Source organism: Actinia tenebrosa, unplaced genomic scaffold (genome assembly GCF_029948245.1).
Source record: "Actinia tenebrosa isolate PJP-AT-01 unplaced genomic scaffold, QUT_ActTen_1.0 PGA_scaffold0__85_contigs__length_37466705, whole genome shotgun sequence".
NCBI lineage: Eukaryota > Metazoa > Cnidaria > Anthozoa > Actiniaria > Actiniidae > Actinia > Actinia tenebrosa.
The window spans coordinates 10820461-10838968 of NW_028292569.1; the positions used below are offsets into that span (position 1 = coordinate 10820461).

General features: G+C 35.3%; 1 protein-coding gene across 1 annotated transcript; it reads left to right on the top strand.

The window, feature by feature from the left end:
* The first annotated feature begins 3057 nt into the window (after nt 1–3057).
* On the top strand, nt 3058–15389 carry LOC116288424 (TNF receptor-associated factor family protein DDB_G0272340). Its single transcript, XM_031695212.2, has 6 exons — nt 3058–3205; nt 7651–7853; nt 8487–8793; nt 13040–13253; nt 13646–13935; nt 14124–15389. The coding sequence occupies exons 1-6, from the start codon at nt 3144–3146 to the stop codon at nt 14314–14316; spliced, it is 1269 nt and encodes a 422-aa protein (XP_031551072.2). The 5' UTR covers nt 3058–3143; the 3' UTR covers nt 14317–15389.
* The last annotated feature ends 3119 nt before the right edge of the window (nt 15390–18508 follow it).

Here is an 18508-nt window from a genome sequence, read left to right on the forward strand (position 1 = left end):
AGAAATACGTCAGAGCCCGGACTACGCTACATAAGATTGCGATAACTTCAGGATCCATATCCGTTGTGTTAACGGGCTCCGGCGTTGCTACTTCGCTTACTGGGCCGGGAATAATCGTTGGAGTTCCTTTGGCCGGCGTTGGGGCAGCCTGTGGTATTATTTCGGCTGTTGCTACGGGTATTATGAAAAAGCTATCCACGAAAATATCAAAACACGACACGACAATAGCTCTGTCTAGGGCTAAAGTAAATACTATTACCGATCTTGTCTCAAAGGCCTTGCGTGACAGAAAGATAGACGACGTAGAATTCTCGCTTATTCTGGCCGAAGAGGAGAAATACGAGAAATTAAAGACGGACATAAGAAACAAAAAAACAGTCGTAAAAGATCTTTCCGAGGAATCTCGCAAAAAGATCTACCAGGAGGCAAAAGAAGAGCTTCAAAGAAAGCTTGCTCAGTAAACATCTGCTTTGAAAAAAGCGAGACAGGATTTCATTTACATATCGAACATCAGTCTAGAAATTACGCGTAATATAAATTCAGCGAATTATTACGCGTAATATAAATTCAGTGAATTATTACGCGTAATACGAATTATTTGGCGAATTATTACGCGTAATATGAATCATTTAGCGAATTATTACGCGTAATATAAATTCAGTGAATTATTACGCGTAATAAGAATTATTTGGCGAATTATTACGCGTAATACGAATTATTTGGCGAATTATTACGCGTAATATAAATTCAGTGAATTATTACGCGTAATATGAATTATTTGGCGAATTATTACGCGTAATACGAATTATTTGGCGAATTATTACGCGTAATATGAATCATTTAGCGAATTATTACGTGTAATATAAATTATTTGCATGACTTTATTTGGCAAATTATTACGCGTAATATAAATTCATCGTACGAATTACGCGTAATATGTTATTGTCGCCTCGGAATCCATCCTAACAGGGAGTGGCTGGGGTCTATTTCATAAAATATTTCGTAGATTACGTTAGGGTAATAAGGAATATTCTTATCCAGCCGACAAAACATCCACTCGGCTTTTGTCATATCAGAAACCTCAGGAATAGACTTAACGGTAATTTCAGACAAAAGATAGGGAATAGCTTTGTAATATTTCCCTAGTCTTAATTTTTTCAACGCTTTCCGTAGGCTTTGTGGGGTTGGCTCTTCTAAATGGTCTATGATTTTCTTCCTTACTTTGTTGTCTAAATATACCGGTCGATAACCTTGGATATGACTCATCCAGTCCCTAAAGTATTTTATTCTCTTATAAGGTGTTTTCTTACGACCTCCATTAGCGTAATACTGCTCTATGGTAGCATTTGGTACGGCATTACGAATATTCTTACCACACTCGTAACACTGTGCTGACGTGTCGTCTTCTATTTGCATTTTCTTACCACAACACCAGAAACCCTTAGGCTTAGGTATGTTAACTTTGGATCTTAGGCAAATTATACAGAAGTCATTGGTGAACTTTTTACATTCGTGCATCGTATATCCAACAAATATTTTAACCACCATTCGCGCTACCAAAATACCTGCCTACGGGTAATTCCCGCTGCGGACGGCAACCACTTGAGGCGGGAAATCCTGGTCGTTCCCGGTACCCCTTTCGCGAGTCCCCCTTACTGCTGCTGACACTTAAGGAACTATTCCTATTTGTGTTTTGGTCCCTAGGACGACCTAAGCACTTTTGTATGGACAATACATGACTACCCAGCACTATTCCGAAAACATTCGGGCTCCTACTTTAGATCTCCTAACTTCTGGTTATGCGGCCACAGCTGGTTTCTAGAGCTGTACCCTAATGGTGATCAAGATGAAGAAGGTTTTGTGTCCTTGTACCTTTGCCTTAATGAAGCGACAGGCTCGACAGCTATGTCTTTTGTAAGGGGACCTGTGATACCTAGTGTCAAGACCATTGTGTGCTGCAGGTTAGTGATCAGTGTGGTCATTTGTGAACAAAGCTATGCAAGTATGAAAAGAATATGCGCTGTATTTCACTAGCTGTCGATAAGCTAAATCCTTCCACTTACTTACCATGAAAGTAACATCATTCATACTTGGCTTTCTTTACTTTCGTTAAGACTATTGATATTACTATTAATCCATTCCATAATGATTTCATACTTATTATTTTCGTAGCACTGACTTGGATTCATTTTTTACAAGGTTTTCAGTGATAAGCCACAATACCGATACTGAAGATGCCACCTGGGCTGGAAAAATTACATTTAGTAAGGAAAAGACTACAGTAGGACGACCACAGTTAATGAAAGCAACAAGTGCACTATCCACTGACTTCTGCACCAGTACAGATGGGATTTTAATTGTAAAATGTACAATTCAACTTGCATAGACAAGACGATGTGTCCCATGTTATTAAACAGAGGATGTACTTTCTGTAGTCTACTGTAACAGTATCAATGGTAGTCTAACCATCCAATGTACAATACAGATAGATAAACCACAATAGGTTCCATGTTATAAAGATGATGTTCTTTCTACAGCCTACTGTAACAGTATCAATGGTAGTCTAACCATCCAATGTACAATACAGCCAGATAAATCACAATAGGTTCCATGTTACACAGATGGTGTACTTTCTACAGCCTACTGTAACAGTATCAATGGTAGTCTAACCATCCAATTAACAATACAGCCAGATAAATCACAATAGGTTCCATGTTACACAGATGGTGTACTTTCTACAGCCTACTGTAACAGTACCAATGATAGTCTAGCCATCCAATGTACAATACAGCTACATAAACCACAATAGGTTCCATGTGATACAAATGATGCAATGTCTACAGCAGGCCTCCCCTACCCTCACGGTTTTGAGGTAAACTTCTTTCTTATTCTTACGCAAAATAAAAATGTAATTCCCATAAAATTAGGTTAAGATGGGCTAAAGCTAAATCCCCCCCGTCTCCGTCGTCCACCTTCGTTACTCAAAGCAGTGGGTCGTGGAAGCTTAAACTGTAAACACACCGGATAAGTCGACCTTAGTTGTTTCGCGCATGACTTGCATGCAAATATTCATTATCCCCATGCAGTTATATAAAATACTTCGAGGCGTCTCAGAAGCCATATTTATTCAATAAAATTAATAAATGGGCCACAAAGTTGAACAGTTCGTGAAAGATATCGACGAAAATCTCATTTGCCCAATATGGTAAGTACTCTTTCATGGAGTTTATCTACATTATGCAGATAACAATGTCCAATGCTGATTTAGACATTTATTCACTGTATGTTTTTTATAGATCTTGAATCCAACGTAACAAACAAAGATTCTAGATTTGCAATAAGAAAGTTTTATTGATTATAGTCTAAAAATTTATCGTGATGGATTCTGTTTAAAAACTGCCCTTGAGAAAATTTGTAAAGATCGTGCACTTTCTCGAAGCATCTGCAGGATTTAAGATCAGCCTCTCATCATTATAATACTAGGAACTCGTACATATTCGTAAACACTTTCTATTCATTTATTTATAATGCGATAATATGTTAATAAACGCTGTTATATTTATCGTTATTATTGTTCGACAAAAGGTTTTACTGATATGATCTATATTGGCTCAAACTCAAAAGTTAAGGAATTTTATTTGCCTAACGGCAGCTTTGTTGGAGCCATCTTCCGTTATTATTATTTTTTTATTTTCATTCTGTCATGACTTTAATATCTCCAACCAAAGATTCTGGTCGCATTTTTGCTCAAATATTTCGCTTATATTTTAGTGTTTTAGGTAAAACGTCTTAACCTATATGAAATATCGAAACTAGGAAGTCAGACATTTAGCCGATGTTGGCACTACCGGAATTAGTCAGTCAAATGTGTACCAACCAGAAAGATTAATTTATTATTCAGATCAAATGAATCAGTATGTAAAGGCTGTCGGCCTAAGCTTGAGCTGAAATCCTTATCAAATCAAATCATGCTATAATTATACAGTTAAAACTAAATTAAACTACAGTTTTCACGGTCGGCATGTTGTATGAACAAACGACAAAAGGAAAATCCTTTGTTAAAGATAAACTTCCGGCTAAGACATTTATTGCATTGTTCGACAGGTAGACCAAGCTATGTGATGTACATAAGTATGCTGAAAGAGCTGCGAGGTAGCTAGCAACAGAGAATTAATAGGAAAGAATAACTTATCACTCTTGAATTTTACCTTCTTGTTCTTTGTGTTTTAATTTATTGTCGGGGGAAGGTCTTTCTACTCAATTTTGCGCGAAATACGGCCATTTGAATTTCACCTCCTCTCTCCTCATACCTTTAATACCAAGTGAAGGTTGTCAACTTACGGTCCTCATATTACCTAGGTAGTCAAGCACTTAAAACAAAATAATTCGCTCCTACATGATTCGACAAAAGTTTCTAACCGAAGTTATTTTTCCCGATAAATTTTATATTCCTAAATATTTTTCCTAAGACATTTTCCCCTGAATGAATTTTGATCTCTTTTTCCAGAGTTTTTTTCCTTTCATGCCACTTAAAGGATTTAAATTTGTAAGAGAGGTTTTGTCTACGTTCATACATAAAAACATTTTTTTTTAATGGATCCTTTTCTGTTATGTGTAATGGCGTCATCGCTCCTACGTAATTCATGACGTCACATTCAATTAAAAAATAAAATAAAACAGCGTCATTGAGTCAGTTTAGCACAAAGATCAGCTAAGTTTTTTTTAAAGGTGAAAAAGGCAGGCTGCCAAAACATGTTTAAAATGTTGAATTCAAATCAGTTTCCCAATCGCTGAGCTTAGAGTAAAACCCATACTTAACTTCAATTCATCTCACCTATAATTAAGCCATTTTTTGGGGGTCAAAAAATGCTCAAACCGACCAAATTCGCGTTTGTTTGTTTGTTTTTTTTTTGGTTTTTTGTTTTGGTTTTTTTAAAATGAAATATGATGTCATAAAATACGAAGGTGTCATGAAGTCGTCACAAATATTAGAAAACTATCCACTTTACAAATTGTCTTTATGTATGATGAGCTTAAAATAAGAGAAACCTCTTAGATGTTTTGATCTTTTTCATATAGTAACTGTGGCTGGTAAATATCTAAGACCACCTTTAAAGACCACCAGTATGGAGCCGGTATCTTAAGGGTGTTTCTCAGGTTAAGCAGCAGTAAGGGGGACTCGCGGAGGGGGTACCGGGAGGCCTGGGTATTACCCCGCCAAACACTATGCGTCCGCAGTGGGTATTACCCACGCGATGATTCCCTTACTGCTGCTGTGTCAAAATATTTGTCTTATATACGATGCATGAATGTAAAGAGTTTGTTTATGACTTTTGTGTAAAGTGCTTGAAACCCAAGTTTGTTACTCCACCACCAAGGAAGCTTGTTTGTTGTGGTAAGAAAATGCAAATAGAAGATGACACGTCAGCACAGTGTTACGAGTGTGGTAAGAACATTCGTAATGCCGTACCAAATGCTACCAGAGAGCAGTATTACGCCAATGGAGGCCGTAAGAAAACACCTTATAAGAGAATAAAATACTTTAGGGACTGGATGAGTCACATCCAAGGTGATCGACCGGTATATTTAGACAACAAAGTAAAGAAGAAAATCATAGACCACTTAAATAAAAATAAAGTTTAAATAAAATAAAGTAAAGTTTATTTATATAGCGCTCATATCCATGAGCATGTCCAAGGCGCTTTACAACAGGAATATATGCATAAATTATATATATGTATTTACAATATTTACAATGCTACGTATTTAAAATATTAATAAGTAAATATGATTATAAAAGGAAAAACTTATCTTAAAAGCCTAAAGGCAATATGCATAAAAGCAGGAAATGAATCAAACAAAAGAGATCTAAATATATTTCCTATTATTGAGGAATAAAGTAAATAAATAAGTTTTAAGCTTACTTTTAAAGGAAGCAACAGTACTTAGAAGAGCCAACCCCGCAAAGTCTGCGGAAAACGCTGAAAAAATTAAGACTAGGGAAATATTACAAAGCTATTCCCTATCTTTTGTCTGAAATTACCGGTAAGTCTATTCCCGAGGTTTCTGATATGGCAAGAGCCGAGTGGATGTTTTGTCGGCTGGATAAGGATATTCCTTATTACCCTGACGTAATTTACGAAATATTTATAAATGCAGTTCATGAATTACGTAGGAGCGATGACGCCATTACACATAACAGAAAAGGATCCATTAAAAAAAAAATGTTTTTATGTATGAACGTAGACAAAACCTCTCTTACAAATTTAAATCCTTTAAGTGGCATGAAAGGAAAAAAACTCTGGAAAAAGAGATCAAAATTCATTCAGGGGAAAATGTCTTAGGAAAAATATTTAGGAATATAAAATTTATCGGGAAAAATAACTTCGGTTAGAAACTTTTGTCGAATCATGTAGGAGCGAATTATTTTGTTTTAAGTGCTTGACTACCTAGGTAATACGAGGACCGTAAGTTGACAACCTTCACTTGGTATTAAAGGTATGAGGAGAGAGGAGGTGAAATTCAAATGGCCGTATTTCGCGCAAAATTGAGTAGAAAGACCTTCCCCCGACAATAAATTAAAACACAAAGAACAAGAAGGTAAAATTCAAGAGTGATAAGTTATTCTTTCCTATTAATTCTCTGTTGCTAGCTACCTCGCAGCTCTTTCAGCATACTTATGTACATCACATAGCTTGGTCTACCTGTCGAACAATGCAATAAATGTCTTAGCCGGAAGTTTATCTTTAACAAAGGATTTTCCTTTTGTCGTTTGTTCATACAACATGCCGACCGTGAAAACTGTAGTTTAATTTAGTTTTAACTGTATAATTATAGCATGATTTGATTTGATAAGGATTTCAGCTCAAGCTTAGGCCGACAGCCTTTACATACTGATTCATTTGATCTGAATAATAAATTAATCTTTCTGGTTGGTACACATTTGACTGACTAATTCCGGTAGTGCCAACATCGGCTAAATGTCTGACTTCCTAGTTTCGATATTTCATATAGGTTAAGACGTTTTACCTAAAACACTAAAATATAAGCGAAATATTTGAGCAAAAATGCGACCAGAATCTTTGGTTGGAGATATTAAAGTCATGACAGAATGAAAATAAAAAAATAATAATAACGGAAGATGGCTCCAACAAAGCTGCCGTTAGGCAAATAAAATTCCTTAACTTTTGAGTTTGTTCTTATTTCTATATGGTAATTTTTCAATAATACTGAATTTGAGATACTAAAATCCAGTTCCCATCAAAATATTTTAACAGGGGCTTAACCTTCATCAACAGAAATTTTAACGAGTGCCGAAAACATTACAGTATTAATTATCATACGACACGCTCAATTTCGCGTGTTTTACGACCATTTTTCGAATTCATATAATTACAGAGAGATAAAACTCGGTCTGTGAACAGGTTTTGAACATTTTTTTCTTGATGTCAGCGCGAGGAATTTTCTCCTTTTCCTCTCTGCGGCTCATGTAAGTGTTTTGAGCTCGTGACTTTTAAGTTTGCTTGTTTACAATAGATAACGGTTGCTTTTCAGGCACTCATTTTCAGTTTTTTCGCGTCCTACAATACTCGTAAAATTATCCTGCTGTAATACACAACTAGAAGTGTTATAACCTCTATTTATTTCTAGCAAAACTGTATTCGAAGATCCCGTGATATGCAAAGACGGGCACTCATTCTGCAAAGAATGTATTGACCAGAGGTTGAAGGAGAGCAAAAAATGTCCAGTGGATGGTAGAATGATAGATAACCAGACCTTTTCACGTAATTTTGTCCTCTGTGGTATCCTGGAGAAACTAGATGTATTTTGTCAAAGACCAGACGAATCAAAAGGTGAGGCTAAAAAAATTTAGATTAGTTTTAATAATGAAGCTCCATATTTGCAATTGTCATACAGCAGCGCTTTGGGCAAGCGATATCCTTCGGCATGCACGGTTATATGCATCTGGTTTTTTTTTTGTTTTTTTTTTTTTTTTAACATACAAAAAATTTGAAGTTCAATGCTGAAATCATTTTCGCAAGACTATTTCTAAAGGATTAAATAGTATAAAAGGAATCTTAATTTGTCGTTGATCAAGGGTGGATTAAGGAATATGTGGAATTGGGGACGGGAGGGCGATGTAGGAGAAAATGAATAGAGTTTTTTGGTTTAGCGTATTTTTCATCCCGGAAACGGCAAACGTTGGTCACGTTACATTTCATCGTTTTCCTGTATGTCACTAGCTTTAAAGTATTTTTCACTGGTCAACTGGCGTTTCACCGCCTTTGACATGAACATAGAAAAATCATTTCCTTGTATTAACTTTGCCGTAAACGAAGAGGAAGATCTAATAAAGACTTTCTATTACCTCCACATGCACAAAAGCATTGGGTAGAGAATAAAACGCTTTTTAGAAAAGTATCACTAAACTGATAGCTGCTTTAGCTTCCTATAAATCTGCATTTGCCTTCCAACTATCGCATTAGATGAAAAAGATGTTCAACAAACTTGTGAATGGAATGGGAAACTACATTCACTCGCCAAACACAGAGAAACTTGTCCTTTCCAACAAGTACAGTGTCCTAATGTGAACTGCAACTCCAAGCTGCAGAGAAGAGAATTGGCTAACCATGAGAAAGTGTGCTGGTTTAAAAAGGTTTTATGCGAGGAATGTCAACTTGGTATGGTTCTACACCAAGTCGAGAAACACAAAGCGGACGATTGTCCAGAAACACTGATTCTTTGCCCTAACGAATGTACTGACACGCAAGGAATGACTGTAAAGATTAAGAGGTAAGTACATCATCGCCTAGGGGGGAAGGGGGATAGATTATTTAGCATCATAGAGATCAACTAATCCCCCCAAGAATCACTATACGATTTCATAATATATATATTTAGGCACTGCCTAAAAGCGGAGCTATCGATACGGAAGTCGCAGGGAGAACAATTTGGATGAAACTGAAAGGTGAAAATAAGATCGAGGAAATAATCTTCAATTATTTTTTATTCGAAATGATGATAATTTCTCCCATAATAAAAACCATGCAGTGAAATCGAAATGCACTACATCGTTTTTTGTTGTTGTTTTTTTGCGCGAGTATACTCTCCCACTTAGGAATTTTGTACACAACTTACCACCACCCCCAGGGGCTAGTTTTGTTCTTGGAAGATTGTTCGACAAAACGTTTTCCAAGGCCTACAGTTTTAGGCTTTGAATCTCTTTTACTTAAAGAAAAACGAAAGATAACTACAGATAATCCAATACAATATCAAGTTTAGTGAAATTTATCTCGGATGTCTTTCATTGAAATCAAAAAATCTGGAGATTTAGGACAAATGAAGACCAAAAAACAGACTTGAAAACTGGTTAATGTGAGCAAAAAATGAGGTTTACTTAAAAGGTCTTTTACAGTTTTCCAAAAACAGAGCTTACATTCATTTAAACAATTGACAAGAACAACTGAGACAAAATAAAAAATAATGCAAAAGGCAATGCAAAATACAAAATGACTCATTCCTTGGCAGTAAATTGGCGTTTGTAAATGTTTTTAGCTTTTTAGAGTGAAAGTCTAGTAGGTCTTCATACAATAACATCTTTCAACAACACAAATTTAAGCTCATTTTTATAATCATACTTGCTCGAAGCAAGGGAGCACGGCAAATGCGCGCACGCGCGCGGTTTTGAATAGTTGGGTTTCCTGTGGTGATGGCGTAATTTGACACAGGAAGACCGTTATAGCAGTTGGCACGTGGGCAGTTGGTTGGGCTTTGGTATATTATATAAATGTACACGGGGTTTAACTTATGTGTAGCGCCATATTAGATTGAGCCCGCACTATATTTTTTTGGAAAAACCGCATTCGTCACCACCACAGGAAGCCCATATTTTACCACAGGAAACCCAATATATGAAAGCCGTGGCTTGCGCGCATTTGCCGTGCTCCCTTGCTCGAACAGCTTAATAAACAGTTGAATATTTGGTAAAAATTTACATTTCATTTGATGATTAAATAAATTATCCGTGTAGAAAGATATCTAAAAGTCTTCTTTTTTTGCCGACTGGACCCCGCGATAGGAGGCGAACAAAGCTTTTTCTTGAACGAAAAACATACGATAGCTGGTTAAAAACAACCGAATTGTTAAAGATTTACAAAGCTAAATAAAGGACAAATATTTGTTGTAATATGCTCTTCATGCTATATTTCCTCCAGCATTAAAAGAAATTAATCGTATCGATAAAAATATAAAACGTTTTGAGAGAAAGTCTTTGATTTATCGATTCGTCGAGAAAAATGCTTTTCAGAAAATATATATTTATACGATTGTTTGTTTAAAAAAACAGACCTGAATTCTTGAAGAACACTTCTTGATCCATCTTTGACTACATGAAAGTGTTTTTTAATTGTTTTTGGTCTATAACTTGTCCTAAAGCGATTTTTTCTGCGCATTTGAGAGCCGCATTTGTGAGTAGTTTTGCTTTGATATCAAGCGGGATTCCTGTGTTGTGTACACGCCCGGACGGACGGACGGACGTACGGACGGAAGTGACGTCAGCCAAACCATGAAAGATCAACTCGATGGTTTACCATTTTTTCTTAAGGACGGTGCCTGCTAATTGAGAATCAATTACTTTTTTAAATGACTATGTAAATTATTTTAACCTATCAAAGGGTTGTCAAATTCTGGTTAGAAAAGTAGGGGTCACCATACATTTAAAAGAAATAATAAGACTTAAAATCGTTAAAAAGTGATGACGTCATGATTTTACTAACACCAGGAAGAAAAAAAACTTTTCAAAAGATTTTGAGAAATTTCTTATTTAAATCGTCCTAAATGACTGACACTGTTTCTTTACTAAAATATACCCAATTCTACCATGACTTTAATAGTTGGCTATAATATATATATATTTTTTAGCTTCGTGCTCCCTATTTTCGATCAGTAGGTACATAAAGATTGTGTCCATATTCTTTTCAAAACCAATTATTTTTTATAAATTTCATTTCACGAGGTTAATTTAGCATTTACTCTATCATTTAAAAGAAGAAAAAATAGGGGGATCCAGGCGTTTTTAAGAGATACGAATTTGTAAAGAATATTATTAGGGATAAATCTTATGCCGAATGCGTGACAACCGTTACACAGCATACAAAACGGCGTGACAAACTCTGTTTTTGGCACGTCTGCACGTCAAGCCAGAGGAGGATACACTAGTATCCCAAGTTACTTTGCGAGTTTCGTTTTCCAATATGGCGTCGCTTTGTACTCGTGTGTAGCGGTGTGCGACTTGCACTTTTCGTAGCAGCTGTTACGTGACCTGTACGAGGCAAAAACTCATGAACTTGTATTGTTTATTAATAATACTCTTAATCTACATGCATAATTGTTTGGATTTGCGCCAATTGTAAGAGTTATATCGCTCGAGTTCACTTTGTCACGCGGTGTCATACCTGATGTCATATTGGATTTTATATGGTACATAAAGTAAATGCTGCTTTTCACATATTTGAGTATTTTAAGTTTAAACAACCAATATGTGTAATTCAGATATTTAGGAAAAGCAAAACCTTGAAATGACCAAAAGTGACCCATGATTTATAGTCTTTTGGACAGTCACAATTGAAGTATATTTACGAGAATTTATCGCAAACGCGACTCGTAAAAGGTGTGATATTTTTTGCCCATTTCATACAAAACAAAAATATTTGATAAACCTTACTTACTCCTATACTAAATGTTGAAGTAAGGCGAATAAGAGCTGGGCTACGGACGTTATTGAACAAGTAATCAATCGAAGAGTTGTCACTCGTTGTTGGAACAAGAGCGACACGTCTCTCTCTCAATTTCTCCAAAAAACTGACGTGAACGAGTCTAAAAACGACTTGTACTCCTTCAAGGCCGGGTACACAAACAGAAAAATCATCTTTTGAAACACAATGAACATACAATAATGAAATATCTTGAAAAGCATTTCCCGAGTCTGAACACCACCATCTTGTTGTGCACTCTAAGCCGGTCAAACCAAAGTGATGACGTCACGAAAAAGTGATAATATAGTATCAAACACAATGCATTCTGGGATACTAGTGGAACCTCCTCTGACGTCAAGCTAAACATGCTGCTTCCTGCCATGCAAGCAAAAAACACAGAGAAAAACTCCATAATTATAAGTTTTATAGTTCCAGGAAGACTATTTGGTTTGAAGTGAAGTTATTATCGACTTTTTACTTAACAGCAGAAAGGAATTTCTGAAATATTTGGTACGTCAAATCCTTTTTTGGTCACTAAACACTTTCATCATGAAATTCTTTTACTTTGGAGTTCTCAATCTAAAAAATCATCTTATTCAATAAGATGATTTTTAAGATTGAGAACTCCAAAGTAAAAGAATTTCATGATGAAAGTGTTTAGTGACCAAAAAAGGATTTTCAAAACTATAATTACACACCTAGATATTAACGAATGATAAATTTTCAATTTCATATGTATTTTTTGTTTGTTTTTATTCAAGTTTTATAGGATTAAAGAAACGATAAAAAGCTTTATTATTGAAAGGATTTGGTTTTTTAGAACTATGAGTCTGCCATTTTTTCAAAACTTGCCCAAAAAAACTTATGATTCTTGGTCAATAATACTTAAACCTTAGCAAATTATCTCTTTAACAACCCTGGGTTACTTAAGATAGTTCTCTGCTTTAACTTTTATTGAAAATAAACGTTTTGTTTCGTGTAATTCGAGTAATAAATTTTGAAATTGCTCAAAAGTAGATACGCAGTACGTGTGCGCGTGGACAATAGTAGGCACCGTCCTTAAGTAATATCCCATTATTCATTATTAGTGGTTGCTACTGAGTAATCCTCCTTTAACACTGATCTCTAACTTGATCTTCCGTAACCCCTCCGATCCACCCACCCCCTGTACTATAAATGGTGAAAAATTGTCAAGTTCATCCATTAATAAATTATCTTTTCGAGTCATTCAGAGCTAACAAAGTGCTTGTTTTTGTTGTTTTGCGTTAATATTTCTTAATATTTAGGAGCAAATCTAAAATACATCTAACAAACAACTGTAAAAGAACAGCCATCCATTGTCCATTCAAGGATCAGGGATGTTCAGACAAAGTTGAACGACAACATGTCGAGAAACACGTACAAGACAACATGGCACCACACATGATGTTACTGGCCAGACAATGTTCATTGCTCACTAAAGAAAACCAAGTTCTATACGATGAGCTAAAGATAACGAAGGTATTAAGTAGAGTAAATGGAATCGTTTGTTAAGGTCATCCAACATGGCGGCCATCACCATTAATTGTTTGCTTTATTCGAAAATTTTTTCTCTGGGTTCTCTGGTTTTCATACCTTTCCAAAGCTTATTTGATTAATACGCTAAATCTGAGTCAAGAGGATCTTTCAGGATTCTATCTGTGTGTTAGCCGTGCCCTGACGTAGATCCACCTAGAGCTTGTTTCGCGGCTCAAACTGACGTGTGCGCTAGCCGTGCTCTTACTTAAATAAACCAGAATCCAATCTCTGAGTTAGCTGTGCTCTGACTTATCTAGTCTTAGATCAAATAAGAGATTGTTTAAGCTAGGATTCATTATATCGATGTCTTTTTGATTTGCTTTGGTTTTCTTCAGCGAAAAATAAATGATCTTGAAATCGAAGTGATAAACAAAAGTCGCTATGTGTGGACAATACTGGACTTTCCCACTCAAGTCGAAAAATACACTGAAGGCATTTGGATAAGGAGTCCAACCTTCTGGTTGTGTGGCAACTGCTGGTTTCTGAAATTGTACCCTAATGGCCGTGACAAAAAGTCCAAAGAATATGTCTCATTATGCCTTGTTTTGAGTGACGAGGATATACTTGTACGAACTGGGAAACCTTTTGTTGTAGCAACAAACGAAGTGTCTGTGGCATATGCAAGGTAGGTCAATTGTCGCGTTTCAGTTAAACTGGAAATTTACTGGTAAAGCTAAACAAGTGAGTGAAAAAAACTCCCATTACGTATACTTTAACTGTACGAAGCCGATATACAAACACAGCGGCTGAGTTATAGAACTATTGAAAAGCATTGTCATATATATATATATATTTTTTTTTTCTTTTTTACAGAATAACTGTGAAAAGCCAGTCTCAAGCAGCATCCATAACACATGACGTAACATTAAACCCAAGGTTTGAATCTACTGGCGTAGTCAGCGAGGTTGCTATGATCAGCAAACTGATGAAAACAAATGAAGCACTTTCTCCAGATTTTTGCAGCGTAACAGATGGTTGTATTACTGTTTCATGCATTCTCTCTTAAAGGTCAACTGGTTTAGAGGCGCGTAGTAAAATAATCTAAATTCACTACTGCAAAAAAGTAGTAGTAAACATTTAAACTTCAAATAAAGCAAAAAGCTTTCTTTCGATTTCACCCGTTATAACAATCTTTTTTTTTTTACTAAACTGCAAAACGACATTTAAAAAAATTTGTTTTATTTCCAATCCAATCCAATCCAATCCAATCCAATCCAATCCAATCCAATCCAATCCAATCCAATCCAATCCAATCCAATCCAATCCAATCCAATCCAATCCAATCCAATCCAATCCAATCCAATCCAATCCAATCCAATCCAATCCAATCCAATCCAATCCAATCCAAGACTATTGATTCCCAATTTATTCCCAAAGCAATGCGAAATACAAAATGATGAATTTCTTTGTCAGTAAATTGGCATTTAAATGTGTTTTTTAGTATTTTTTTAGCTTTTTAAAAGTGAAATACAAGGTCTTTATGCAAAATAAATGAACGGATCATAAGTAGTGTGCGTCCAACTAATTATGATCCATTGCTTTTATAATATAGTCAAGTCAACAAACAAGAAATGAATACAAAATATTGACTTTATTTGTTGATCATGCACTAAACAGTGGTTTTGAAAATGGCAGCTTTACACTGAAGACTGTTATGACTAAAATAATGGCAAAAATTTAGCTTACGAGTGAACCAAAAATGTTCAAAACTACGGAGAAAGTAATTTTCAACCGTAAGAAGTACATTTCAAATGATAACTTATCATTATCATACAGTAATGCCAAGAAAGTCAATGAAAAATAAATTGGCTTTCTTTGTTGTTGTTGACGATGTTCAAGTTTATTTATATCGTACAATGACTTAACAATGGAAATCTTCTTATTGTTCACGGATCAAAACTAAGTGACTGAACTGGATTAATTTCCTCTGGGTAGTATGCTTTGTCGGCTTTCACTCTCATGTAGAGATCCAGAAAGGACTTCGCTGCAGTTGTGAAGCTGAGAAGTAGATGGTGAGCGCAATATTTGTAGTTAATTACTTTGGAAATACTTTTGTTGAATAAATACACGATAACAATATTCAGATTTTTGTATTTGTTTAATCATTGCTAAAAACCCTTTGAATGTATAGACACCAACCGATTTGTGGTTTGCTTTGTCTTTTTGGAGTGACGCTCTGACACAATCTTGTCCAGCTCACTGTTTGAAAGTGATGCAAATTTTGACAAATGACAACTCTATACTAAATGTCGGAGATTGATGAGTATTTTCGCTAGTTTATTTAATCATTTTCAGTTATTTTTTCTAGATAAATTGTCAGCAAAAAGATGCAAAAAGTTCTTTTTTCGCCGAAGCAAAAAAAGCTGACGTGAGCGTGCAACCCATGGGCAAATGTTTCATGTTTTTCAACCAATCAGATCGCGCGGATTTACTTGATTTAATCAACACAAATTTATAGCTCATTTGTATAACCATACTAACTCGGACAACTTAATAAACAGTTAAATATTTCGTGTAATTTTATATTTCATTCAATATTTAAATAAATTATCTTTAGAAAGATATAAAATTATTAAATAAATATAAATCAATTAAGCTTATCTATAGAAATACAAAACGTTTTGAGAGAAATTCTTTGATTGCCGATAAAAATTCTTGTCATGAAAATAATAATAATATACGATTGTTTGCTAAAAAATACACACCTGACTTGCAGAACACTTCTTGATCCACCTTTAACTACATGAAATTGTTTAAAGCGATTTTTTCTGTGCATTTTAGAGCCGCATTTGCGAGTAGTTTTGCAGTGACATCAAGCGGGATCCCTGTGTTGTGTACACGGGCGTACGTACGTACGTATGTACGGACGGACGGAGGGATGTGACGTCAGACAAGCCGTGAGAAATGAAATCGATGGTTTATCATTTTTTCTTAAGGTGGCTCCATCTAGTTTTTGTATGCGCGCGCCAGGTTGTGCACGAGCATGCGCAGTACCACAACTTGAAGAATTTTTATTTTGATGACGTTACGAAAAGTCGGTTGCATGCGTTATTTAAAAAAATATAAGCTCGAAAACTACATGGTCAAATATCTTTAAATTTCTACTTTTTTCTTCTTTTTTTTTTTTTTTTTCGTAGAACGATAAGGCACCTGACACAATAGTAACATCAGAAGAATCTGTTAACATTTGGTCAGCTACGATTTCAAGCTCACGCCCCCTCATGTGAGCCCAATACAAATTATGTCTCAAAAATTCGGTTTTTGGATCTTTTCTCAAAATAATGATTATCTAGGCAAAAAACAGAAAGGAATTCAGTTAATTCAACTATTCAAAGACTGTATTATATGGTTTAGATTGAATTCTATTGAAAAAAATCACCTAACTTTTTGAGTTGAATGTACGCTATTGGATGTATTTTACAAAGAAAATGCATGACATAACCGGGATCAAGCGAGAAAATCGTCTCTCCTTGAAATTAAACAGAACCTGTCAAAAAAAAAAAAAAAAAAAAAAAACCGAAGTGGATTTGAAAACCCCGGGCTTTTCTGAACATTTTGGTATATAATTCATATGAATTTGTTAAAATTTAGAACCGTATTTTTGCTGATTTTATAAGCTCATACTATCTGTTGGCCTATACATTCGCCTCTTATGGTTTCTTAGGTTTCGTAGCCTCGAAAACACGCTAACTACAGTAGTTCGCGAAGAACAGAAGATTTACAGGGTCATTTAGGATGTTGTGTCATGCAGTTTACTTGTGCTCTATAACTTTACTTTTAAGAACAACCTTTTGCTTTATATAATTATATAATCGCTCGTTTTTCTCTTGACTTTAATCAGTACAGCAGCCGTATATGGTTAGCAATTGTCGTCACTCAGCAGGCCGGCATCGCCTGGGTAGAGTTTCGTCTTCCAGCTCATCCAAAAACAAATTAAATTATATTGATTTTAAAATAAAAGCAAGAAAAATGACAGCTTTTGACGCACGTCGTCAGGGGTCATGAGGTTTAAAAAATGGTGTCAAGCACCTTACCATTGTCAATTATAAAATCTCGAGAAAAATAGTTATTAGCACAATTACAATGATATTGCAATCCTTATAAATTAAGAGTCAAGCCCGGTTAAGCGAGATTTCTACCTAGATGGGTGACTGTAAAATATTAAGATATTTCATTATCATCATTTTTTACTATACATAGATAATATATATTTTTTGTTCGTTTGTTTGTTTGTTTGTGGTTGTGTTTTGTGTGTATTTGTTTTCCGTTGTTGTTGTTGTTTTACGTTCTGGAACAGGTCAAGTTATTTCATTGAGTATTATTTTTCTTTATTTTTAAAGCAAAGTTAAAAAAATACGTACTCGATGAGTACATGTGTCTACTGCTGATAGATACACAGCGACATTTTTGAATCATATATATGTAAAATATTCACTTGTAGGTATTCAGGACTTAATATTCTGCTTATGGAGCTGATCAGTTATCCCTTTAAAGGGCTCAAATATTGTCACTTTAAGAATCTGAGTCAGTTTCACATCACATCGGTTTGGTAAAGATCATTCTTGAAGCGACATTGTTAACATGCTTCGTGTAGCTTAACTGAAAGCACTTTAATTAAACAACACTTGACACATTCGATGACACCTGTGTGCCTAACTTGTTCCAAAAAATAGAAAAATAAAATATAAATCACTTCAAAAATGGCTGCGATTACCTTGTGGAGATCACTGAATCTTACCAAATCATGTTTGAAACGTTGGTCAAACGTTTTCCAGTCGATAAAAGGTCGTAAGCAGTCGCAAACAGAGCAACCAAGTTGACCAGCCATTACGCGGGACTTCGGATAAGTTTTACACCCTTACACCGGGATGAACTCCATGTCAGTTATATCGTATGTCATTTAAGGTAGTACCGGATCTTCAAAATTCTTCTATAATTCTGTCATTTAAAGTTCATTGTTAGGGTATTCAAATAATGAAAAAAGAGAAAGGGGTCACCGTAATGGTTATCGAGATATAAGGCTTCAAAAAGGAGGGATTTTTCAGTTTTCCGCGCGTTTTTGCAGAAAATCTGCCTCCTCTAATAAATTCCAATTACTCGAATCGATTTAACAAAGAAAAATATAAAACTGTTTTAAACTATAGGTGTTGAGTCTAGAAAACATATCTAGATAAAAAATCCATCCAATTTTTTGCAAG

What these genes read in the sequence shown, in the direction of transcription:
- LOC116288424 (XM_031695212.2), top strand. Translation starts at nt 3,144, where the DNA reads ATGGGCCACAAAGTTGAACAGTTCGTGAAAGATATCGACGAAAATCTC. An exon ending in AATCTCATTTGCCCAATATG is followed by an intron (nt 3,206 to 7,650) that starts GTAAGTACTCTT and finishes ATTTATTTCTAG; the next exon opens with CAAAACTGTATTCGAAGATC. An exon ending in ATGAGCTAAAGATAACGAAG is followed by an intron (nt 13,254 to 13,645) that starts GTATTAAGTAGA and finishes GGTTTTCTTCAG; the next exon opens with CGAAAAATAAATGATCTTGA.